The sequence below is a fragment of the Siphateles boraxobius genome, unplaced genomic scaffold (genome assembly GCF_051911475.1).
Source record: "Siphateles boraxobius isolate OS27281-9 unplaced genomic scaffold, OSU_SipBor_1 1, whole genome shotgun sequence".
Classification (NCBI taxonomy): Eukaryota; Metazoa; Chordata; class Actinopteri; order Cypriniformes; family Leuciscidae; genus Siphateles; species Siphateles boraxobius.
This window is the reverse complement of record NW_027508699.1, coordinates 3,772,306-3,797,451: the sequence shown is the minus strand read 5'-3', so window position 1 is coordinate 3,797,451 and position 25,146 is coordinate 3,772,306. Positions and strand designations below refer to the sequence as shown.

General features: G+C 37.0%; 1 protein-coding gene and 4 non-coding genes across 5 annotated transcripts; all 5 read left to right on the top strand.

The window, feature by feature from the left end:
* The first annotated feature begins 1,781 nt into the window (after positions 1–1,781).
* On the top strand, positions 1,782–6,019 carry LOC143751899 (uncharacterized). The gene is made up of 2 exons (XM_077244736.1): positions 1,782–2,103; positions 2,334–6,019. Exons 1-2 carry the CDS (start codon positions 2,019–2,021, stop codon positions 3,335–3,337), a joined length of 1,089 nt encoding a protein of 362 aa, XP_077100851.1. The 5' UTR covers positions 1,782–2,018; the 3' UTR covers positions 3,338–6,019.
* An 11,715-nt stretch (positions 6,020–17,734) lies between these two features.
* Positions 17,735–17,853, top strand: LOC143742009 (5S ribosomal RNA). The gene has a single exon (XR_013205316.1). It is a non-coding gene; the product is annotated as a 5S ribosomal RNA (ribosomal RNA).
* Positions 17,854–20,011: 2,158 nt separating this feature from the next.
* Positions 20,012–20,130, top strand: LOC143742072 (5S ribosomal RNA). The gene has a single exon (XR_013205344.1). It is a non-coding gene; the product is annotated as a 5S ribosomal RNA (ribosomal RNA).
* Positions 20,131–22,762: 2,632 nt separating this feature from the next.
* LOC143741957 (5S ribosomal RNA) lies at positions 22,763–22,881 on the top strand. Its single transcript, XR_013205295.1, has one exon. It is a non-coding gene; the product is annotated as a 5S ribosomal RNA (ribosomal RNA).
* Positions 22,882–25,027: 2,146 nt separating this feature from the next.
* LOC143741914 (5S ribosomal RNA) lies at positions 25,028–25,146 on the top strand. The gene has a single exon (XR_013205277.1). It is a non-coding gene; the product is annotated as a 5S ribosomal RNA (ribosomal RNA).

Sequence of the window (25,146 nt, the reverse complement as noted above, 5' to 3'; positions counted from 1 at the left end):
TCCAGGGCTATATTGCTTTTCAGAAATACAAGCGCTGTGACCATTTTATGAGTTAAGCGTGCACAATGTGGTCTCATGATGAGGCCATAAGAGACACACTCTACCTGTGCAGAGGAGGCTGGCATAGACAACACTTTTACTACCAGAGAGTGGAGCTGTGGGAATCTCTCCCTGTTTGTAGACCAAATTTAAGTGCTGTATTTGTATCTGTGCCTTGAATGGCATCAGTACTTGTGTATCTGAGCTGAAATGCATGCATCCTTAGCTGAGAGGCTCAGCTGCTCGATAGCGGCTAGGAGTCGTAGGCATTTGACAGGAAACTGGATTCTCGCTGTTGATTACATCTAGATCAACCCATGAGCCCAAACTGAGGGTCAAGCATTTTCACCAAATAGACATTATGGTTGAACTGGTCCACTTTCCCATTTTGGTTCTCACAAAGATCCCTGAGAAGCTCTTTAAAAGTGATTGGTGAAGGGCTTTGGCTAATGGCCCGCAATGACCTCTTGACTCTGATATTTGGAGGAGATGAGTGTTTAAATCCATTACAGTGGGGACCACTAATACCCAGCAAGCAATTTTGCTTTAAAAAGACGTCTAATAGCCATCCAAACACAGCCCTGACGACGTCTAGGCTCAAACAAAACATGATGTAGGCTGACTGTCATTGAAAATGTAATAGAAGTCTAACCATAACCCAAGAATAGACACACAGGCACGCAGAGAACATGTCAAAGAAATGAAACCCAAAACCTTGTAATCACTGTTGACTTTGCTTACATTATGGAATATCATACATTTAGCAAGTTATTTTGGCAAAAATGACATGTAACCAAATTCAAGGTTATTTTGTCTAGAAGCGGTTTACTCATAGACGGACTATACAGTCTATAGTTAACCGAGGCGGTGAAATGACGGCTATTGCTTGCTGGGTGGTGACATTTTCACACATTTGTTTTCCTTGCAATGGGTGTGCATGTGTTGTCCATTACTTTCAAGAAATGCCTGATATGCTGATTTTCAACAATTGACAGTGGTAAAGTTCAGCCAATGGAGAATATGCATCACAAAGTTGCTGCTTGTTTTGCCAGTTCTGGTCTTGTAAATCCTGCTGTGCAGCTTCTGCTGTCTGGTGTACTCTCTTATTCTGGGACAAAAAAATTACTTTTTAGCGATTCTTACTAGCGTGATTGATTCTTGCATTATCAATTGAAGATCTTGACCAAAAATTTAATTGAAAGAAATATGAATTTAAAATGTCTATGCATAACTCATATTCCATAACAAATAAGAGTTTGTCAATTTTGATTTCATGACTTTAAACTGTGGTGAGCTGAATTTATGCAGTTTAGATCGCATTTATTCCTCATGTTCTGCCTAGGCAGACCTTTATTTATGTATTCATTTATTTATTATTAAAGTATATTGTTGTGTGTGTACACTTGCATATTGTTGCCCTATTGGTTTTGTGGCTTCTATTGTTCTTCTCATTTGTTAGTAGCTTTGTACAAAAGCATCTGCTAAATGATTAAATGTAAATGTAATATAAATGCATTTAGAGAAATGTCAATAGTGCAAACAGTAGGCTACATCTTAACAGGATCTTGAACATTTTCTACTCGTTTTTTCCAACAAAAAAAAGTGTAGATATTTTTTTATCAATTATTTTTAGTTATTTGATTACATTTTCTTCTTCGTATGAGAAGTCTATACAATTATGTATTTTTTGGCGGACCTTTATTCTGTTCTTTCGCGTTGTGATGGTGTGACGTCATTCGCGCATGCGCATACGCGGATCAGGCTCGAGACGGAAGAAGTGATTTGTGCTTTTGAACGCTTCTGCATTAGTCTTATATAAAACTGCACGAAAGTTTTGACTTGGTTTTAAGTTTGTTATTTGCTAGTAACGTGAATGTATTGTAGATTATTAAATGTAGTATTGCACAGCTCTATGTTAAGTGCTAATAGAGGATTTGTTTGTGAATGGCAAGATATACAATTGCTATACTCTTGTAAACATGGAGTTTGTTAAAGAGGATAGTGAAGACATGAGTGATGCAGAAGCATGCAGCATAAAAGATGAAGATGGAGAGAAACAAAGAGGTTGGTGATCGTTCTTTATTCTTTCCATTCTTCTTTCATGACTTACAAATAAAGTAAGAAGAACAGCTAAGTTTTCATGGTCACAAAGTTTGTTTTTCAACCACATCTAATGTCATTACCATTTAAATGGCATAAATAACTTTAAGCACATGAAACATCAATTAAAATAAACACTTGGTTTCTAACAGTCAGTTTACTTGATTTTTAACTATTTCATGTGTTCATTTTAGACCAGTTGGAAGGTAAAGAGGAAAGTGAAGAACAGAATGAAGTGGAGGAGAAAAAGAAGGTTCAGAAACCTAATCATTTCACAATTGGAGAAAAATCTTTTAATTGCTCCCAATCTGAAAATGATCTTTCACCAGAAAGAACAGAACTGAAAAACTGCTTCACCTGCCCACAATGTGGAAAGAGTTTCACATGTAAACGAGACCTTAGGAGGCACATAAGGATTCACACTGGAGAGAAGCCGTTCACTTGCTCTCAGTGCGAAAAGTGTTTCGCAAATTCAGGAGACCTTAAGAGGCACTTGCGAATTCACTCCGGTGAGAGGCCTTTTACCTGCCCTCAGTGCGGGAAGAGTTTCACGCAGAAGGAAGGTCTTAAGGAACACACCAAAATTCACACGGGAGAGAAGCCTTTCGCATGCATGTTGTGTGGGAAGAGTTTCACACATCAAAACAGCTTGAAAAGGCACATGAAGGTTCATTCTGGGGAGAAATTACACCAGTGCTCTGAGTGTGGCAGGAGATTTTCAGAGGCCTGCAATCTCAAAACTCACTTGCTGTCTCACACTGGAGAAAGACCATTTAGCTGTGAGCGCTGTGATAAGAAGTTTTTTTTGGCCGTACACTTAAAGACACACATGAGGATTCATGAAGAAGAAAAGCGTTACGTGTGTTCTTTTTGTGGGAAGAGTTTTCTGTGGCTTAATGGGTTTAAAGACCATCAGAAAACACATATTGGTGAGAAACCCTACGTGTGCTTGGACTGTGGAAGTACTTTTATTAGGGCCGGTGAACTGAAAGTGCATGAACGAATCCATACTGGAGAAAAACCTTACAAGTGTTCACACTGTGAAAAGAGTTTCACAGTTTCGGGAGCCCTGAAAGTGCACGAGCGAGTGCACACCGGAGAGAAGCCGTATCTCTGCCCTTCATGTGGGAAGACTTTCAGCCGATATGGAAATCTAGGGAAACATTTAAAAAAGGCTTGCCCAAAGTTGAAAAACTGAGTTCAGCTTCATGAATAAGCCTGTTACGATTAATTGAAAATGCTTTCATTGTTTCCATTTACATTTTCATCTGGCCAAAATGTGGCACTTTTTTTTTTTTTTACATTGGCTAATGATTTTTCAGTTTGACCGCTAGAAGCAGGACTTTTATTTTGATATCGCTGAGAACCCTAGGATCACCCATTGTCTGTTTCTATAAGTTTTCTGTCCAACTTCTCCAACCCATAATCAGTGTCAAACTTGAACAAAGTCAGTGCATTGACTTGTACCTGAACTTTAAAAGGGACTCAAACCTTAGCTGTGATCTAGTGTCTCAGTCTACATTACACTACATATTACTACTAATAATATAATATTATTCATATGACAGTAATAGCAAATGCACTGAAAAATAAATTAAACTTTCATAATTAGTTTTGCCTTAATTTCTAAACGCAAGAGATAACTGCAGTCGAGCTTTTATTTTGATGGAAAACAAGTCTAGTGATCTAGTGAAATGCTGTAATCGTCATCAACAATGCAAATGCTAAACTCAGCACATGCACAGATAGAGTTCACTGCATTCATTCACTGTGAACTAGGGCTGTAACGATTCCTCGATTAAAGTCGAGTACTCGCAATTTACACTTGTCGAGTAACCGGTAAAATACCAGAAGTGGCGATGAACTGCATTATTACACTGTTTAATAGGGCTACGCGATATATAAGCATTTACAATCATAATAGAGCATTGTGCTATTGTGAAATCACAAAGGCTGCGATTCAGTTAAAGAAATATATGTGCTGATTTTTCTGCCACAGAGAAGCACGACGCTTTAATTATTTACATTTATTTACAGATTACATGTAATTATTTTCAGATTACATGTTAAAGTGACCTCAGCTCCGTTCACAGTAAACGCTGCTCCACACAAACTCTGCATGCGCTGTTTGTTTAGGTTTCCAATAACGTGCGTTTGGGAATGCAAAAAGTCGGATGCCGTTTGTGTTTCATATTTGCACTGTTATCATTAATATGCGTGGAGCGTCTCGGGTTTCTCAAATTTCATCTCTGCATGCTGTGAGTGTGTGTTGCTTATAACGTGAATCTGGGAACGCAGTGTGCGCCATTTCACAAGATTTGTAAAGCAACTCATTTGTAAATCTACGCCAACACAGGATAATACCTAAATATGTTTCTAAATATGCAAATTGCTGTTCATTGTGATTTCGAAATGTTCTTAAAGCCCCTGTGAACTGAAAGTTGTAACTGACTTTACTTTAGTGTTGTGACGTATTTCCAAGTGAAAGAGAATATTGAACTGAGGCCGGGGTTTTATTGTAGCGCAGCGCTCCTCCTCTCCATCCCTCGCTCATAGCAGACTTACGGTTATAGGGTCACTAAATTAAAAATTAATATACATATAAAAACAAAAGTACAGACTGAATGTTAACTGGTAAGAGGAGCACAATTCATCTGAGCTTAGAAATGATCTTAATGATTACCCCAGTACTGTAGACACTTTACAGGTACTGCTATCATAAAAATACACTTATTTATAACCTGCATATGGCACAATTAATGTCTAACAACAAATATATTAGACAATTTTCACCTGAGATTTGGAGCCAAATTAGAGGGGTATAAAAATGATTTTAGAAAGATGGCAGAATCATTATTTTATTTTTACACAGAGGTTGGTTGGTCTATTAGTTAAATCTGTTTGCTTTAGCAATATTTGTCTCATTATATGCCAACGATGACAGAAAATGGCAAAACGCACTTTTGTATTTTGCCTCAAGTTAGGATTCTTTTAACCCAAGAATTATTAAGATGCATTTCTAGTTTCAACATTATTTGTTCTTCATGTATTCCTCTTTTAAAGAAAAAAGTATCAGCTGTATAAAAAGTGACCCACATTTGGTTTTTGACCACTGAAAATGTGTGAAATTGACCAATTTACTCATGGATATGCATTAAGATCTCCATAACTCTGGGACTGAACCATCGAGGGCCTTTAAAATGAAGATAACAAAAGGAAAGTTTGTTAAGAACCAGAATCTTAAAGGGTATTAAGATATCTTTAATACTTCTTGAGTTACAGGCATGCAAACTTGTGGCAAAAAACACAAGAAGTGCATATAATGAGACAAAGATTGCTAAAGTAAAGAGATTTAACTAATAGACCTACCAATCTCTTTGTAAAAATAAAATAAGGATTCTGACATATTTCAAAAAAAAAAAAAATGTATACCCCTCTAATTTGGCTCCAAATCTCAGGTGAAAATGGTCATTTTGACCCCTCTCTACAAAATAGTGGATTACTCAGTAAATATACTACTGACACATTTAATATTTTGGCTTTCCTCACTATTTATGTTTGTCTTTCTACAGAAAAAATGTTAAGAAAATCTAAAATTTGAGCTGGGGAAGTTTCCGAAACTTGGTTGATTTGACACGGAATGACCCATTAGATTTTAGTCAGAATTATTGCGCTCCGTGTGTTTGCTCATTTACTGATGTCTGTGAAGGTTAGCGGAGAATCGCTTGGCTTGCATATGGCTTGTGCACTCCTGACAGCAAAAAGGAAATATTTGCATGACCGTCTAACATTTACAGATGGAGAATATACCTGTGAAATGTAAGGTATACAGTGAAGAAACACAATAATCTCAAACACAATAAACAGCACATGTACTGTATCTGTCTGACGTGTGTGACGAGGCGCTGTCCCAACCTGGAGACAAGAAAACAAAATAAACACATTGTTTTAGGTTTTTAGGTAGAAGGGGTTGAACATTAGTTGAATTAGTTTAATTTAGACTTAACTTCACTTGGATGATGTGCTCTTTAGTTTATACTGCACACAGAATCAGTATTAACAGCACATTCAAGGCAAAATCTTGATGACTAAAGATGTGTGGATGAATTAAGGTGAAAACTCTACAGATATTGAAATGAGGTCATAGAGTTAAACTTTATCTACTACATATCAACTTTACTTTAGTTATTCAGAGACCCAAATGAAAACAATTTCAAACGGTAAATCTGCAACTCCTGTACTAGGCCTTTGAGAAAAGATCAGACTAGAAATGTTAGAGAAACAGGTGATTTTCATTCTGACAGTTTACACATTGCAAGTCTGTGTTGCATATGAATCAAGCATGTCTAATGGGTAAAGTTGTGACCAGAATTTAAACTCTAGATCTGAATAAAGCTATGCTTGTCATACATGCATAGTTCCCTTCTTCAACTTCAGTGGCTTTAGCATTTTGGAGGAGGTCTTGGAGCTCACTATAGTCTGTGTGACGCCACGGCTCTGTGCAAAACCTTTGGCTTTATGTTTATTCTGCCCTCACTGTTAGACTCAGACACAGCTATGCAGATAGATAAACTCCTCGACAATTGACAGTTGTGATGTCCTTTTATTGACGTATCCTTCAATAATCGACAGAGTGAAACTCCAAAAAGAAACAAATAAACAGCGTGTATTCTAATGTATGTTCACATGTATTTATGCAAAGTCTGGCTAACATTCATCAAAACTAAAAACTATCAAATATAATCTTGTTTAACAAAAATGTTTACAAATATTGTTTTCAAGACTCATATTAAACATAAAATACTCACAAGCGAAGCAATGCTTTCTGTAAGACAACAAAGAAGGAAGAATGTAGATTAGGTCAGAAGTGGATTCTGCTGTCAGTCATATTTTAACATGTGCTGTATTTCTAACTCTCATGCTAGTAAAGGTTAAACATAACACTTGTAACAACTACAACGCCTCCTGCTGGAGGGAGAGAAAACTAATCCAGCACAATGTTTTTTTTTTTTTTTTTTTTTTTTTATTGAGAAAACGTTAAAGGGAAATACAGAGACATTTGAATGATTGAATCAAACAAACAAAAAACAAAAACAAAAAAAAATTCTGCATCTTATTTCACATATCAATCATCTTTCTAACACATTGAGTATCCTTTTCAACAGTTTTGATGTCTTTAGAGCTTTGCAGTTGTTTTGTATTGAAGTTAGAGAGTCATAAAACATCTTCAAATCAGTGGAAAATAGTCTAACATTTGGTATAGTGGATATACATTTTGCTTTATGTATATGATATTTTCCAAATAGAATGAGAAGTTTAATTATATTATTCATTTCCAATAAATCAGAGTTACAATCCATAAACAAGACCATTACCTCAGTTATTGTGACAAATTTATAAAATAACTCAAAAAGAAACCAAGAAACTTGGGACCAAAATAAATTAGTATAATTGCAACTAAAAAATAAGTGTATTATAGTTTCATTTTCTTCATTACAGAAACTGCATAGTGGTGAAAACCCTTCTTTAAATTTACTAATAAAGTCATTACAAGGATAGTATCTGTTTATTATTTTAAAGTGAGTTTCTTTAACTTTATTAGGGAGTACATATTTATTTATATCAGACCACAAATTTTTAAAAACAAGAAAGTGGTAATCCTGCTTCCACTTCACCATTGCCTTAGGTGAAGAGCTTTTTTCTTTGGTTAAAATTCTTCTGATATATATATATTATTAAATTTTTTATCTCGAATAGAAAGGCCCCCAACAGTCAGACTAGGAAGAAAACTTGGAGTTACAGGATTATAGATCTTTTCTTTTTTTATAAGATAAAGTAATTTCGGGGAGATACAACGAATAAGTTTAAAGTATTCTTTAGAAGATACATTTGTCCCAATATAATTAATAAATTCATTATAATTAAGTAGGTCACCTGATTGATTTATCAAATCTTTAACAAAAATTAAACCTTTGTTAAACCAATCGTTCCAAAAAATGGTTTTGTTTTTAAATAGTACATATTGATTATTCCAAATAACACAGGAATGGGGAGAGAAATTGTGTTTGTAAACTAATTTCCACGCATTCAAAGCTTGTTTATGAAAGTTGGACAACTTGATTGGGAGTTTAGTACATTTAAAATCACAAGCAAGTAGAAAATTAAGACCACCACATTTTTTGAAGATTAAATTGGGAATGAAAAACCATGGAAGGCTATTATCACAAAGACAATGCTTGATCCAATTAATTTTAAATATATTATTGATAGTGTCAAAGTCTAAAGCATTTAGTCCTCCTTCTGATACACTTCTAATTATGGTTTTCCTTTTAATATATTCTGTCTTACCTCTCCAAATAAATTTAAATATGATTTTATCAACTGCAGCACACATTTTAGAATCTACATAAAGAGATAACGCTTAATCCAGCACAATGTTGGTAGACCATTTCTCGAACAACTTTGCAGAGGTCGCATCACAAAAATCTTGATAAGTCTGTACAAAATGTGAAAGATAATTAAAGTAGGAACCACAGTAGAAACTCACTTTTTTACCTAATGAGTCTGGGTTACTGCAGAACAACAATAGCACTTAATTTCATATTTGTATGTCAAATTTAAAGATTTGAAGTCTCACATACCATGCCTGGTATATCCATGAATCGCGGGAAAATAGCTAGAATATCAGATGACTCTTTAGGGTCGTGCAGCATCTTCTGGCGATCGGCCTGTGTTAACCTTATATTTTCCTTTTCACTGCCTCGTCAGCTGTATGCTTCATCAGGGCAATTGCTTCCTGACACTGACGTTCATCATTCAAAAGTCTTCTTTGAAGGGATCACTGTCAGTAGTTGTCCCACTTGAAAGTGTTTAAGACAATATGAAAACCAAATATTCAGTTCCTTTTCTTTCAAAAGCACAACACATTTATACCAAAACTAGATACATGACAGGAAAAAACATAGAAAACATGCATATACAGTATCCCATAGTGACTTTTAAATTTGCCCAACATGGATGATTATGCAAAACATATTTGCATTTAAAAAGAACAGCAATTATATTTTCAAGAGATACTATGTAACACTTGACCTCATTTACATTATGACTTAATGACAGACCAATCTGGAACAAAAGAATACTTTTTGTACACACAAATGTGAGTAAGATGAGTAAAATAAGCAATTTGTATGTTCAATAAAAAAAATTAAAAAAAGTTTATCAAGCCTTCCAGCCAAGCTAATAAAAGAACTGACTAAAGATCAAATCTCTCAGCTGTTTGTGGTTACCGTTGGCGTTTCATCCGTCCCTCTGATGCTTCTTTGTGCAGAGTTTTTATTCTCCGTGCCAGATATCCACTTCCATCTTCTGCATTGTAATAATGCTCTTATGACCAGAACAATACACAGACCTAGTAGTTATACATTACACAACTAAGAATATAAATATCATATGAATTATAATGTAGATAAAGAGTAAATCCTCCTCCTGTAAATCAAAAAGATTGAGAGGCACCAGCTACTAGGGACTTTAAACAACAGACTCTGGTGGAACGGCGTTCTATTGCGCATGCGCGGCTTTAACTGCTACTTCGCGATGTTCTACTGTAACCGTCTACTACGGTAGAACAGCTGATTTGCCGTTTTGTATAAAATATTCTCATTGTCTGATACACATATGCTTATCTTTATTCTAATTACTATTAACTACCCAATAATGTTGGAGATCCTACAGTTTTCCTTACAACTGCATAGGCCTATTACTCTGAGATCACAGAATATGACGGGCCAAATTCATAGCTACCGAAAAATGTGACCGCTCTTTATTTATTCATAACTGACTCAATCAGCAAATCAGCTGTTCAGTAAAGTGACTCATGTGATGTTTGACCATCTCCCATTTATATTTTATTCAGCATATTGATCAGATATTGATAAATATATAGGCAGCTACAGTATAGGGTCACGGAATCTGACTAACTAATCTAATTCTATCTAAAAATGTGACCGCTCTTTATTTCACCACAACTGAATGTAATGTTCAATAAAGTGACTCATTTGATGTGTAACCATCTCCCCTGTCTATTTTATAAAGCATATCAGATATTAATAAATAAATAGGGACATGGAATCTGACGGGTCAAATTCAAAGAATTCAAAATTCAAAGACTAGCCTTTTTTGGGTGAATGTGGCAGCAAAACAGCCCAAAGAAGCACAAAGAAACAAGACTATTTTGCGTGGATTTGGAGCATATGGGGGGGCCTCAGAATGACCAATAAATATTATTTGAATGTCTAAGAAACTGAAAGTCTAAGAAACTATGTTTAAAATGATTCTTGAAAACAATATTTGTGAACATTTTTGTTAAACAAGATTATATTTGATAGCTTTTAGTTTTGATGAATGTTAGGCAGACTTTGCATAAATACATGTGACATACATTAGAATACACGCTGTTTATTTGTTTCTTTTTGTAGTTTCACACTGTCGATTATTGAAGGATACGTCAATAAAAGGACATCACAACTGTCAATTGTCGAGGAGTTTATCTATCTGCATAGCGGTATCTGAGTCTAACAGTGAGGGCAGAATAAACATAAAGCCAAAGGTTTTGCTCATGGCTATTGTCATGCAAAAGGAATATTTATTATTTAATGACATATTCAGATATCAAACTTCAGATGGTATCAATGGAGCTGGACTCTACATGATGACTATCCTCACTACAAAGTGACCAACTTTATCTGAATCTGAGTTTCTCTTAAACTCTTACCATAACAAATATGCATCAGGGACATGTTGTTAATGCAGTCAGAGAAACATTAAAGATAAACACTAAAAGTTCAAGAGCCCAACTAAAGCAAACACTGATCTCCATCATGGTGACATCAAACTTTATTCTTTTCAATAAAGCTTCAACTTCTAAACCTCTGTTAATTCTCAATAATAATGTTAGTATGAAAGAAATAGTCTGGATTGTAATAAGTGAAGATGCTTAGATCCTGAGAGATCTGGTAGTGTTTAATGTTCTGTTGGGGTTTAAAGTGTTTCTGTATGGTGTGTTTCGTGTGTCACCATTGTGTTGAAGAGTAGAGCCTGAGCTTCAGTCCAGGATGAGCAATTAAATACTGATGAAATGCTGCATGTTTCTTTATTTAACTGACAGTAACTGTGTAGTTACTGATGTAGTGATGTATATAGTCAAAGCAAATCATGCATGTAATTAACTGCGTGTTTTTCAGTAAATAAATCAGAATATAAATGTGAAGTAACAGTGTTTTAACTGTGTGTTTCTGTTAAAAAAGATTAATGAAGATTTCTGTAAAAGTATTTTGCACTTATTTAAATTAAGATATTTTACAATAATTTTATGGTTTTTGTATGGCAGCCGTTGCTGACAGTCATTTGACTGTTTTTTTATGGGATTTTTTTACAATGGTGTTTGATCGTAATAATTCAGGAAATAGTTGTAAAATAACTGTTTTTCTGTAAAAAAATTAAGGAAAATTTCTGTAAATGTTTTTTGCATTTCATTTAAATTACGATATTTAACTTTATTTTTACGGTTTTTGTTTGGCAGCCACAGCTGCCAGTCATTGACCGTTTTTTTACGATTTTCTTTTTTACAGTGTAGGTGTTATGAGAAACACCCTTCTACCCATGGCTGCTGACGACCTTCAGCACAAGAACCAAAAGCAATTAGAAAACGAGGGAAGAGAACTAATGACAGATGACTCAAACCAGAGTTATGACCACAAATATCTGACTGAGGTTATCTTCTTCCCGGCCCACAACCTCACAGGTTTGAAACAGGAGGTAAACAACCTCAAACACCAGATCACAGAGTCCCAAAAGGAGCTGACACATGCTAAAAGCCGCATAGACCAACTAGAGATGGAGGCTAAGGACAGACACAAGGACCTTGGCAGAAGGGAGTCACAGGAGGAAATCCACAGGCTTCAAAAGGCTCTGACGGCTGCTAAACAACAAGAGCAGTTGGAAAGGACAGCCAGAGAGGACCTGGAAAAGGAACTCGTTCACAAAGAGTCACTGTTAAAAGCAGCAAATTCTGAACTCTTGGACAAAGAATCCAGAATCATGGCCTGTGAAGGTCAACTGAATGTGCCCTGAGCTGGAATTGAAGCGCTGACCCAGCAGCTGGACAACACCAAAGATGAACTTAACATGGTGCAACGAGAACTGAGACACTCTTACCTGCTGCAAAAAGATCCACAGCAGGAGAGATATCTCACTCCCCCACTTGCAATCAGCAGAGAAACCTCCTCCAGTCAAGCACAGAGTTACAAAGGGGGAGACAGACCCCTCTGCTTAACACGTCATTGGACAGTCCCCTTAAAGCTTCTGCAGCCGTGGAAGGAAAAGGATTGACTCTGACGAATCTTGAATGGACGCGTGTAGTGACACTCAAAGACCTCAACCGAATGACCAAACATATCCCTGCATTTACAGACTCAGACGAGCTTATTTCAGAGCTCGCAACGAACCTGGGATGGAGGAGGACACCAGCTTCAAGAGCCTTTTCCTCCGTAACCTCCATCCTATTGTAAGTCACCATTTAGGCATTATGGCCTGCCCCCACACAATGCCTATCCAACAACTGCGTGACCTGATACAGAAGGCCTTTAACAAACACAAGGCCTCCTCAAAAAGGGTTTGTAAGACCCCAGTGATTCTGAACTGCAAAATCCAGAATGCAAAGCTGGCACCAGTAGGCACCCAGCATTTCCACAATGCAAGAGCCTTCAACAAATTGCTCCTAGCCAGCAGAGGGCAGTACCGTCACCATGACCATAGACCCAGACACAAGACCAACCGCTGGGAGGAGCCATGGGAAGGACATCCTCACCCAGCAAACACCACAGGACGTCTCACAGCAGTCTACAACAACATCCTCCTCCACACCTTACACACAGGTGCCAAACAGAGGCTGCACAACGACAGCTGGACACGCCTGCTTCCGAGTTACAAGAGCTCCTTGAACAAAACTCACCTGAGGAATACTGGGAAGAACAAACCTCTGACTCTTGCCCAACACAACTCAGGCAAGCTCAAGTCAGCACTGCTGCCAGAGCAGAGTAACACTGCAGACTTCTGACGCCTGGTGACTGGGTGCAGAACCAAGGGCGAATGACCACCTGCTGCCTTTTTGCTACCAGTACTAGGTCAGTCAGAAACTCTCTCCATGCTACACAACACCCATAACCACTCCCTGCAGTCACAAGCAACCACCTGCCTCAAACGACAGGTGACACGCTGTCAAGGCACCTGCTGCCTCGGCACCTGCGACCTGGACTTGGCTATTGTCTACATCATCCACCGTGGAACAACCACCACTCCAGGAGACACAAACCGGAAGGGTGTCTGATCGTTCTGCACCTTTGACGTCGCTCGTTGTTGTCTATAGCACGGCCAACAACGTTCGAAAGGGGGGAGTTGTAGCGTTTGGACCAATCACACACACACAAATGATTCAGTATATTTAATGAATAGTCCGGCAAACTCACTCTCCCAACAAAGGTCTATGTAACTTCCCCCGAAACTAACATCACAATGAAGCGGTAACGCTTCCTTTTACAGTACGTTAACTTACGTGTACTTACAGTGTACTTACCTAAGAAAGTACTGGGTAATAATGCTTAATTTTACAGTGCGTTAACTTAAGTGTACTTACAGTGTACTTACCTAAGAAATTACTGGGTAATATAAGGTAAGTACATGGGTTAAGGTTAGGTTTAGGGGTAGGTTCAGGGTTAGTACCTAGTTATTACCCAGTTATTGTAATTACTATAATAAGTACATAGTATGTACATGGGGAACAGGACTGTAAAAGGAAGCGTTACCAATGAAGCTAACACCACTGGCAAAACTCAGTGTCCTGTTACATTGATAAGAATTTTTACGACCCCAAAAGGAAATTCCTGAGAGCTGTGACTCTTACTTAAATCTTGCTGAGAAGGAGAAATAAACCTGTATATTCTATATATAACCACTTGAGAAATGTATAAACATGTATCTAATTTTCCCATCTCATCATTTTCCTTTTATGTTGTGTGGCCTATGTTTTCTTGTAAACTCTAATGGGTTAATGTTTCAGATGCATACCCTGGTTAACCAAAATCATATGTGTGGCATGTTTGGTCTCTATAGACTCCAATCTTCGTTCCCCATTTGTTAATTTACATTACATTTTACTAACTTTGTGACGCATGGGTATTATAAGAATCTTGAAGATACTTTTTCTTAAACACCCCATGAAATTACAGATTCAAATGTCCTGCTCGAACACTAAGGGTCGTTAAATCTCCCTCCAAAGGGACAACTTCTTATTGGCTCACACACCTCAAGAGGGTGTGACATCTTCAAGCTTTAAAAATCACTGATGAAGATCAGCCTCTCTCTTAGCTCTCTAAGCTCCCTCTCTTTCTCTTGGTCCTTCCTGAGAAGTCCTGATTTGAAGATTATGCTAAACTAGAAGTTTTCTAAGGCCCCCAAGCTTGTGCCAGGCTGCGGCCTTGTCTTTCCATTCACCACAAATCCTCTGACTCCAACCGGTTCTCTCTCATCAAGACAACATCAGCAAAGATTAACTGGAGCCTCAACAAATTGCATCAGGACAGTTTAATTCAAATGGGCGAGACATGCAAGTATCAAACTTAGTCTCATTATTTGATACATTAAGTATCCTTACACCTTTTAAAGAAGGGCGTGCTAGAACTAAACTGATGGTTTGCTCAAGGCTGTTGATCTGCTGAATTTCAAACAATGCTATAACTTCTTGCTTTCCTATATTCTACTTCAGCTCTCTTTCCCTTGGTAAACTGTATGCATGTATGTATGTGTATGTTATGGCGCTTTTCCACTACACAGTACCAGCTTGACTCGACTCGACTCGCCTTTGTTTGGTTTTCCACTGTGTAAAAGTTGTACCTGTACCTGCTTCGGGTACTTTTTTTCGTATCACCTGAGGCGAGGCTGAGGCGATACTAAAATGTGACGTGAAAACACTGCAGACTGCAGACTGTACTGGTAATGGAAAAGCACGATTAGAGTAGATTAAATATTTAGTCTAGTTAATAAAATCTTGTTCATATCACACATAAAGTTGTCCAAGTCTCAAGCTCATATCTGGAGTCACTAATCATATAGATCTTGACTACTTGCTCTTAGTACTGTAAAGTAAGAAAGACATTTCCCATGCCCTGGAAATGTACATTTCTATTAATTAATTAATAACCAATATTGAGGGTTCACAGGATGAACTGAGTAATTGGTTGTAATGTTAATGTAGCTAAATCAAGTTAATCTGATTAACTGACCCAAATATTCATAATCAATTATAACAAGTTATGATGGGTTATTAATATTTCATAGAGCTAATTTGCTACAAGAGATACAAGACCGGTGCGTCACGCAGGTGGCGCTCATCAGTAATCACGCCACCGGCCTCGTGCCGCTCTCTCACAGCCAAACTTTTGACTGGTAGTGTACATACTGTATATATATATTTTTTAAAGTTTATAAAGACATGAAAACGCTTTGTGGATGCCTTAATTCCACACACATTTTCATGTTCATGGATTTTTAATTAGGATACTAACCAATAACTGGCCCTGCACTGGGTCTGAATAGGTTTTAGTGTTGGTACTTATTCTCAGTGTTGGTAACAGATCTCTAAAGATCTCAGCATTTTCACTTATTACAATCCAGACTTTATTTCTCTCATACTAAGGTTTTTTATTGAGAATTAACAGAGGTTTAGATGTTGATTAACTTTTATGTATTTATTTTGTATGCCAATCCTCCTGCAGAAATGTCTGTTCTGCTGTGATACTCTGAAACATTTTATGAAGTCATTATGCAGAAAATAATTTGACAAGGTTATGTATACTCACACAGACATCAAGAATCAGTAGATGAATCTCAACAATGGTGACAATTAAACAAAAAGTCAGATCAACTCTGGGGGGCGGTTTCCCGGACAGAAATTAATCCTAGTCCTATACTAAAATGGCCCTTTAAACCAGATTAACAGAAATCTGCTTTCTCTGTCATGGCTTTAAATAGTCCTAGATTTAGTTTAGTCCAGAGTTTAATAAACTGATTTCCTGGAAGAAGATTAGAGTTACCCCAGGAATAAATTGAGGCTTAAATTAAACCTACCAGGAGGCAGGTTTAACTTCAGATTAACATTGTGTTTCAAAGTAGACACATGTATTAGTAGTATGTGTGTGTATATATATATATATATATATATATTAATGGCACCCCTGGTAAATACTTTTAAAGATGGCTGTAAAAAAATATTTACATTTATTTTATTTTATTCCATAGCTGAAGTGTGCAGTTTATTTAGCTTGCTTAAATTGCCATTTTTTTCCTTGTATTTGCTTCTCTCAGTTCCATGCAATTTTTAGCTTTTCTTGGTTCATTCCATGTTTTATAGGCAACCTCTGTCATGCTATTTCAGATTAGTACAGTTGGTTTTAAATTAATCTGGTTTATTTCAGGCTGTTTACACGGAAACGATCTGAAGAGAAAACGCAAAAGTGGCGTTGCGTTATCACTTTTTATTCTGCGTTTAGACGAGCGTTATCAGGGGGAAATCCGCGTGCATATGGTGACGCAAAAGTGTGTGAAATTCGATGTAGTATGCACTCCAGGCGGCTAGGTGTGAAGCACTACGACACAACAACACCAATATCTGAGAATATTTTGTACAACTGCTGAAAAGACTCTTGTACGTTTATCAGAGCTGCTATGGCAACTTGAAGGTCCGACGTATGGAAATAATTGTGGGCAGTTTTGCGTTTTTACTGTTTAGATGGGAACGCGAAGGTGGATCGTTTTTAAGATTTCCACTCTGGAGGGTGGTTTCACTTTTTTGCGTTTTTAAGCCTCCAAAACGCTGTCGCCGTGTAAACGAAAGGCACATCCGATAAAATATTTTTACGTTTTCACCCAGAATCGTTCTCGTGTAAACAGGGCCTTAGTTCAGAATCTGTACTTAATCTGTGCTACAGAAAGCCATTTTTAAGTCATGGTTAACTATTCTAGATTAAGGCCTACTCCTGTCTTAATTTAAACCCTGTCCGGGAAACCGCCCCTGAATGTCACAAAACAAGCTAATAGTCACAAAAAAGCTTTCTTGATTGTCACCATTGTTGGGATTCATATGTTGAGTCTTGATGTCTCTGCATGCCTCACATTAAAAAAGAACTAAAGTTGGTTAGAACACTGCAGTTCCATTTTTCACCACAGATTTACATATGAGAAATTGTGGGGCGCTGGGTAGGCTTCTGCTTATTATCATAAATACATGCTTATGTACATAAATGCATGTGCTATATTTTAATATCCTTCTTTATGTCTTAGAATAGTCTATAAAATCCCAAAATTATATAATTTATTATTAATTTAATCTGTATAGAGGTCTAATGAATGAATATTTTGAACAGCTGTATAAAGACATGAAAATGCTTTGTGGATGCTGTTTGTCTTGCAGCTGCAGTGTGTGTGAATGCGGGCCGAGACTCGTGTGCCTTCTTTAAATATCCCTCTATCGGCTGAGACTCTCGCTTACGGCCATACCACCCTGAACACGCCCGATCTCGTCCGATCTCGGAAGCTAAGCAGGGTCGGGCCTGGTTAGTACTTGGATGGGAGACCGCCTGGGAATACCAGGTGCTGTAAGCTTTTGCTTTATCAATTCACTAATACACTTCATGGCTCGGATCCCACTGTTTTTCCTTTATCCTTTTCAATTCAATTGCTTCATTTATTTGTCTTTCATGTTGCTTTCTCTCTGGCTTCTGTCTGCTTTCGGTGGGGTAAAGGACAGCTCAGCCTCGTCATTCTGTCTTTCTCCTCCAGGGGGCGATCGACAGGCTTTTCTCTCTCAGTCTACAAGCAACACACAACTCTGAGTGCTTGTTCTTTTGTAACCCGCTCCTTTCCTCGACTTCAATTAGACCAGAGGTTCCCAAACTGTTTTTGTCAGCAGATTGCTCAGATTATAGCTTAATATTTCATTAATTCTACACACATTTGCATGTTCATGGATTTTTAATTAGGTTACTAACCTATAACTGGCCATGCACTGGGTCTGAATAGGCTTTAGTGTTGGTACTTATTCTCAGTGTTGGTACCAGATCTCTCAAGATCTCAGCATTTTCACTTATTACAATCCAGACTTTATTTATCTCGTACTAAGGTATTTATTGAGAATTAACAGAGGTTTAGATGTTGATGTTTTATTGAAAATAATAAAGTTTGAGGTCATCGTTATGGTGATCACGTGCCAGGGAACCAGTATCATGGTTTAGTTAGTCTCTTGACTCTTGACTCTTTAACTAAAGTTTTTCTTTTGATGATTTAACTGTATGTTTCCAATATGTGTTTATTATAGCAATTCATTGATACCAGAGTCTAATCTCTGATTAAGTTGTTTAAATACTAAATTGGTTATTTTTTAAGCCAATCATCCTGCAGAAACATCTGTTCTGCTGTGATACTCTGAAAGATTTTATGACGTCATTATGCAGAAAATAATTTCACACAGTCATGTATACTCCCACAGACATCAAGAATCAGCATATGAATCTCAACAATGGTGATAATTAAACGAAAATTCAGATCAACTCTGAGGGGCGGTTTCCCGGACAGAGATAAAACCTAGTCCTAGACTTAAATGGCCCTTTAAACCAGATTAACAGAAATCCGCTTTCTCTGTCATGGCTTTAAATAGTCCTAGATTTAGTTTAGTCCAGAGTTTAATAAACTGATTTCCTGGAGGAAGATTGGAGCTACCCCAGGACTAAATTGAGGCTTAAATTAAACCTACCAGGAGGCAGGTTTAACTTCAGATTAACAGTGTGTTTCAAAGAAGACACACATATTACTAGTATATATATATATATATATATATATATATATATTAATGGCACCCCTGGTAAATATGATCAAAAATGTTTGTAAAAAATGTATTTACATTTCTTTTATTTTATTCCATAGCTGATGTGTGCAGTTTATGTAGCTTGCTTGAAAATGATTTTCTCTTGTTTAGTAAAGTTTTTTTGATTGCAGTATTTTTCTGATGCCATTGTTTTCCTTGTATTTGCTTCTCTCAGTTCCATGCAATTTTTAGCTTTTCTTGGTTCATTCCATGTTTTATAGGCAACCTCTGTCATGCTAATTCAGATTAGTACAGTTGGTTTTAAATTAATCTGGTTTATTTTAGTTCAGGACTCCATAGTCCAGGTGTAACTAATCTGTACTTAATCTGTGCTACAGAAAACCATTTTTTAAGTCATGGTTAACTATTCTAGATTAAGGCCTACTCCTGTCTTAATTTAAACCCTGTCCGGGAAACCGCCCCTGTCACAAAACAAGCTTATAGTCACAAAAAAGCTTTCTTGATTGTCACCATTGTTGGGATTCATATGTTGATCCTTGATGTCTCTGCATGCCCAATGTTAATAAAGAACTAAAGTTGGTTAGAACAGTGCAGTTCCATTTTTCACCACAGATTTACATATGAGAAATTGTGGGGTGCTGTCGAGCTTAGAAGGCTTCTGCTTATTATCATAAATACATGCTTATGTACATAAATGCATGTGCTATATTTTAATATCCTGCTAACTTATGTCTTAGAATAGTCTATAAAATCCCAAAAATATATAGTTTATTATTAATTTAATCCCTATAGAGGTCTAATGAATGAATATTTTGAACAGCTGTATAAAGACATGAAAATGCTTTGTGGATGCTGTTTGTCTTGCAGTTGCAGTGTGTGTAAATGCGGGCCGAGACTCGTGTGCCTTCTTTAAATATCCCTCTATCGGCTGAGACTCTCGCTTATGGCCATACCACCCTGAACACGCCCGATCTCGTCCGATCTCGGAAGCTAAGCAGGGTTGGGCCTGGTTAGTACTTGGATGGGAGACCGCCTGGGAATACCAGGTGCTGTAAGCTTTTGCTTTATCAATTCACTAATAAACTTCATGGCTCGGCTCCCACTGTTTTTCCTTTATCCTTTTCAATTCAATTGCTTCATTTATTTGTCTTTCATGTTGCTTTCTCTCTGGCTTCTGTCTGCTTTCGGTGGGGTAAAGGACAGCTCAGCCTCGTCATTCTGTCTTTCTCCTCCAGGGGGCGATGGACAGGCTTTTCTCTCTCAGTCTACAAGCAACACACAACTCTGAGTGCTTGTTCTTTTGTAACCCACTCCTTTCCTCGACTTCAATTAGACCAGAGGTTCCCAAACTGTTTTTGTTAGCAGATTGCTCAGATTATAGCTTAATATTTCATTAATTCTACACACATTTGCATGTTCATGGATTTTTAATTAGGTTACTAACCTATAACTGGCCATGCACTGGGTCTGAATAGGTTTTAGTGTTGGTACTTATTCTCAGTGTTGGTACCAGATCTCTCAAGATCTCAGCATTTTCACTTATTACAATCCAGACTTTCTCTCGTACTAAGGTATTTATTGAGAATTAACAGAGGTTTAGATGTTGATGTTTTATTGAAAATAATAAAGTTTGAGGTCATCGTTATGGTGATCACGTGCCAGGGAACCAGTATCATGGTTTAGTTAGTCTCTTGACTCTTGACTCTTTAACTAAAGTTTTTCTTTTGATGATTTAACTGTATGTTTCCAATATGTGTTTATTATAGCAATTCATTGATACCAGAGTCTAATCTCTGATTAAGTTGTTGAAATACTAAATTGGTTATTTTTTAAGCCAATCATCCTGCAGAAACATCTGTTCTGCTGTGATACTCTGAAAGATTTTATGAAGTCATTATGCAGAAAATAATTTCACACAGTCCTGTATACTCCCACAGACATCAAGAATCAGCATATGAATCTCAACAATGGTGATAATTAAACGAAAATTCAGATAAACTCTGAGGGGCGGTTTCCCGGACAGAGATAAAACCTAGTCCTAGACTTAAATGGCCCTTTAAACCAGATTAACAGAAATCCGCTTTCTCTGTCATGGCTTTAAATAGTCCTAGATTTAGTTTAGTCCAGAGTTTAATAAACTGATTTCCTGGAGGAAGATTGGAGATACTGGAACCCGTATCATGGTTTAGGTAGTCTCTTGACCCTTTAACTAATGTTTTTCTTTTGCTGATTTATCTGTATGTTCCCAATATATGTTTATTATAGCAATTCATTGATACCAGAGTCTAAGCTCTGAATAAGTTGTTTAAATACTAAATTGGTTATTTTTTAAGCCAATCATCCTGCAGAAACATCTGTTCTGCTGTGATACTCTGAAAGATTTTATGAAGTCATTATGCAGAAAATAATTTGACACAGTCATGTATACTCACACACACATCAAGAATCAGCATATGAATCTCAACAATGGTGACAATTAAACGAAAATTCAGATCAACTCTGAGGGGCGGTCTCCCAGACAGAGATAAAACCTAGTCCTAGACTTAAATGGCCCTTTAAACCAGATTAACAGAAATCCGCTTTCTCTGTCATGACTTTAAATAGTCCTAGATTTAGTTTAGTCCAGAGTTTAATAAACTGATTTCCTGGAGGAAGATTGGAGTTACCCCAGGACTAAATTGAGGCTTAAATTAAACCTACCAGGAGGCAGGTTTAACTTCAGATTAACAGTGTGTTTCAAAGAAGACACATATATTACTAGTATATACATATATATGTATATATATATTAATGGCACCCCTGGTAAAAATGATCACAAATGTTTGTACAAAAAATTATTTACATTTTCTTTATTTTATTCCATAGCTGATGTGTGCAGTTTATGTAGCTTGCTTGAAAATAATTTTCTCTTGTTTAGTAAAGTTTTTTTGATTGCAGTATTTTTCTGATGCCATTGTTTTCCTTGTATTTGCTTCTCTCAGTTCCATGCAATTTTTAGCTTTTCTTGGTTCATTCCATGTTTTATAGGCAACCTCTGTCATGCTAATTCAGATTAGTACAGATGGTTTTAAATTAATCTGGTTTATTTTAGTTCAGGACTCCATAGTCCAGGTGTAACTAATCTGTACTTAATCTGTGCTACAGAAAGCCATTTTTTTAAGTCACGGTTAACTGTTCTAGATTAAGGCCTACTCCAGTCTTCATTTAAACTCTGTTCGGGAAACCGCCCCTGAATGTCACAAAACAAGCTAATAGTCACAAAAAAACTTTCTTGATTGCCACCATTGTTGGGATTCATATGTTGATTCTTGATGTCTCTGCATGCCTAATGTTAAAAAAGAACTAAAGATGGTTAGAACACTGCAGTTCCAGTTTTCACCACAGATTTACATATGAGAATGTATGGGGCGCTGTCGATCTGAGAAGGCTTCTGCTTATTATCATAAATACATGTGCTATATTTTTATCCTGCTCACTTTATGTCTTAGAATAGTCTATAAAATCCCCAAAATATATAATTTATTATTAATTTAATGCGTATAGAGGTCTAATGAATTAATATTTTGAACAGCGGTATAAAGCCATGAAAACGCTTTGTGGATGCTGTTTGTCTTGCAGCTTCAGTGTGTGTGAATGCGGGCCGAGACTCGTGTGCCTTCTTTAAATATGCCTCTATCGGCTGAGACTCTCGCTTACGGCCATACCACCCTGAACACGCCCGATCTCGTCCGATCTCGGAAGCTAAGCAGGGTCGGGCCTGGTTAGTACTTGGATGGGAGACCGCCTGGGAATACCAGGTGCTGTAAGCTTTTGCTTTATCAATTCACTAATACACTTCATGGCTCGGCTCCCACGGTTTTTCCTTTATCCTTTTCAATTCGATTGCTTCATTTATTTGTCTTTCATGTTGCTTTCTCTCTGGCTTCTGTCTGCTTTCGGTGTGGTAAAGGACAGCTCAGCCTCGTCATTCTGTCTTTCTCCTCCAGGGGGCGATCGACAGGCTTTTCTCTCTCAGTCTACAAGCAACACACAACTCTGAGCACTTGTTCTTTTGTAACCCGCTCCTTTCCTCGGCTTCAATTAGACCAGAGGTTCCCAAACTGTTTTTGTCAGTAGAACGCTTAGATTATAGCTTAATATTTCATTAATTCCACACACATTTGTATGTTCAAGGATTTTTAATTAGGCTACTAATCTATAACTGGCCCTGCACTGGGTCTGAATAGGTTTTAGTGTTGGTACTTATTCTCAGTGTTGGTACCAGATCTCTCAAGATCTCAGCATTTTCACTTATTACAATCCAGACTTTATTTCTCTCGTACTAAGGTATTTATTGAGAATTAACAGAGGTTTAGATGTTGATGTTTTATTGAAAATAATAAAGTTTGTGGTCATCGTTATGGTGATCACGTGCCAGGGAACCAGTATCATGGTTTAGGTAGTCTCTTGACCCTTTAACTAATGTTTTTCTTTTGCTGATTTATCTGTATGTTTCCAATATATGTTTATTATAGCAATTCATTGATACCAGAGTCTAAGCTCTGAATAAGTTGTTTAAATTCTAAATTGGTTATTTTTTAAGCCAATCATCCAGCAGAAACATCTGTTCTGCTGTGATACTCTGAAAGATTTTATGAAGTCATTATGCAGAAATTAATTTGACACAGTCATGTATACTCACACACACATCAAGAATCAGCATATGAATCTCAACAATGGTGACAATTAAACGAAAATTCAGATCAACTCTGAGGGGCGGTCTCCCAGACAGAGATAAAACCTAGTCCTAGACTTAAATGGCCCTTTAAACCAGATTAACAGAAATCCGCTTTCTCTGTCATGACTTTAAATAGTCCTAGATTTAGTTTAGTCCAGAGTTTAATAAACTGATTTCCTGGAGGAAGATTGGAGTTACCCCAGGACTAAATTGAGGCTTAAATTAAACCTACCAGGAGGCAGGTTTAACTTCAGATTAACAGTGTTTCAAAGAAGACATATATGTTACTAGTATATACATATATATGTATATATATTAATGGCACCCCTGGTAAAAATGATCACAAATGTTTGTAAAAAAATGTATTTACATTTTCTTTATTTTATTCCATAGCTGATGTGTGCAGTTTATGTAGCTTGCTTGAAAATAATTTTCTCTTGTTTAGTAAAGTTTTTTTGATTGCAGTATTTTTCTGATGCCATTGTTTTCCTTGTATTTGCTTCTCTCAGTTCCATGCAATTTTTAGCTTTTCTTGGTTCATTCCATGTTTTATATGCAACCTCTGTAATGCTAATTCAGATTAGTACAGTTGGTTTTAAATTAATCTGGTTTATTTTAGTTCAGGACTCCATAGTCCAGGTGTAACTAATCTGTACTTAATCTGTGCTACAGAAAGCCATTTTTTTAAGTCACGGTTAACTGTTCTAGATTAAGGCCTACTCCAGTCTCAATTTAAACTCTGTCCGGGAAACCGCCCCTGAATGTCACAAAACAAGCTAATAGTCACAAAAAAACTTTCTTGATTGCCACCATTGTTGGGATTCATATGTTGATTCTTGATGTCTCTGCATGCCTAATGTTAAAAAAGAACTAAAGATGGTTAGAACACTGCAGTCCCATTTTTCACCACAGATTTACATATGAGAATGTGTGGGGCGCTGTCGAGCTGAGAAGGCTTCTGCTTAGTATCATAAATACATGCTTATGTACATAAATACATGTGCTATATTTTTATCCTGCTCACTTTATGTCTTAGAATAGTCTATAAAATCCCCAAAATATATAATTTATTATTAATTTAATGCGTATAGAGGTCTAATGAATTAATATTTTGAACAGCGGTATAAAGCCATGAAAACGCTTTGTGGATGCTGTTTGTCTTGCAGCTGCAGTGTGTGTGAATGCGGGCCGAGACTCGTGTGCCTTCTTTAAATATGCCTCTATCGGCTGAGACTCTCGCTTACGGCCATACCACCCTGAACACGCCCGATCTCGTCCGATCTCGGAAGCTAAGCAGGGTCGGGCCTGGTTAGTACTTGGATGGGAGACCGCCTGGGAATACCAGGTGCTGTAAGCT

Coding starts and splice junctions, on each gene's coding strand:
- LOC143751899 (XM_077244736.1), top strand. CDS start 2,019: ATGGAGTTTGTTAAAGAGGATAGTGAAGACATGAGTGATGCAGAAGCA. Junction 2,104..2,333: donor AGATGGAGAGAAACAAAGAG/GTTGGTGATCGT, acceptor TGTTCATTTTAG/ACCAGTTGGAAGGTAAAGAG.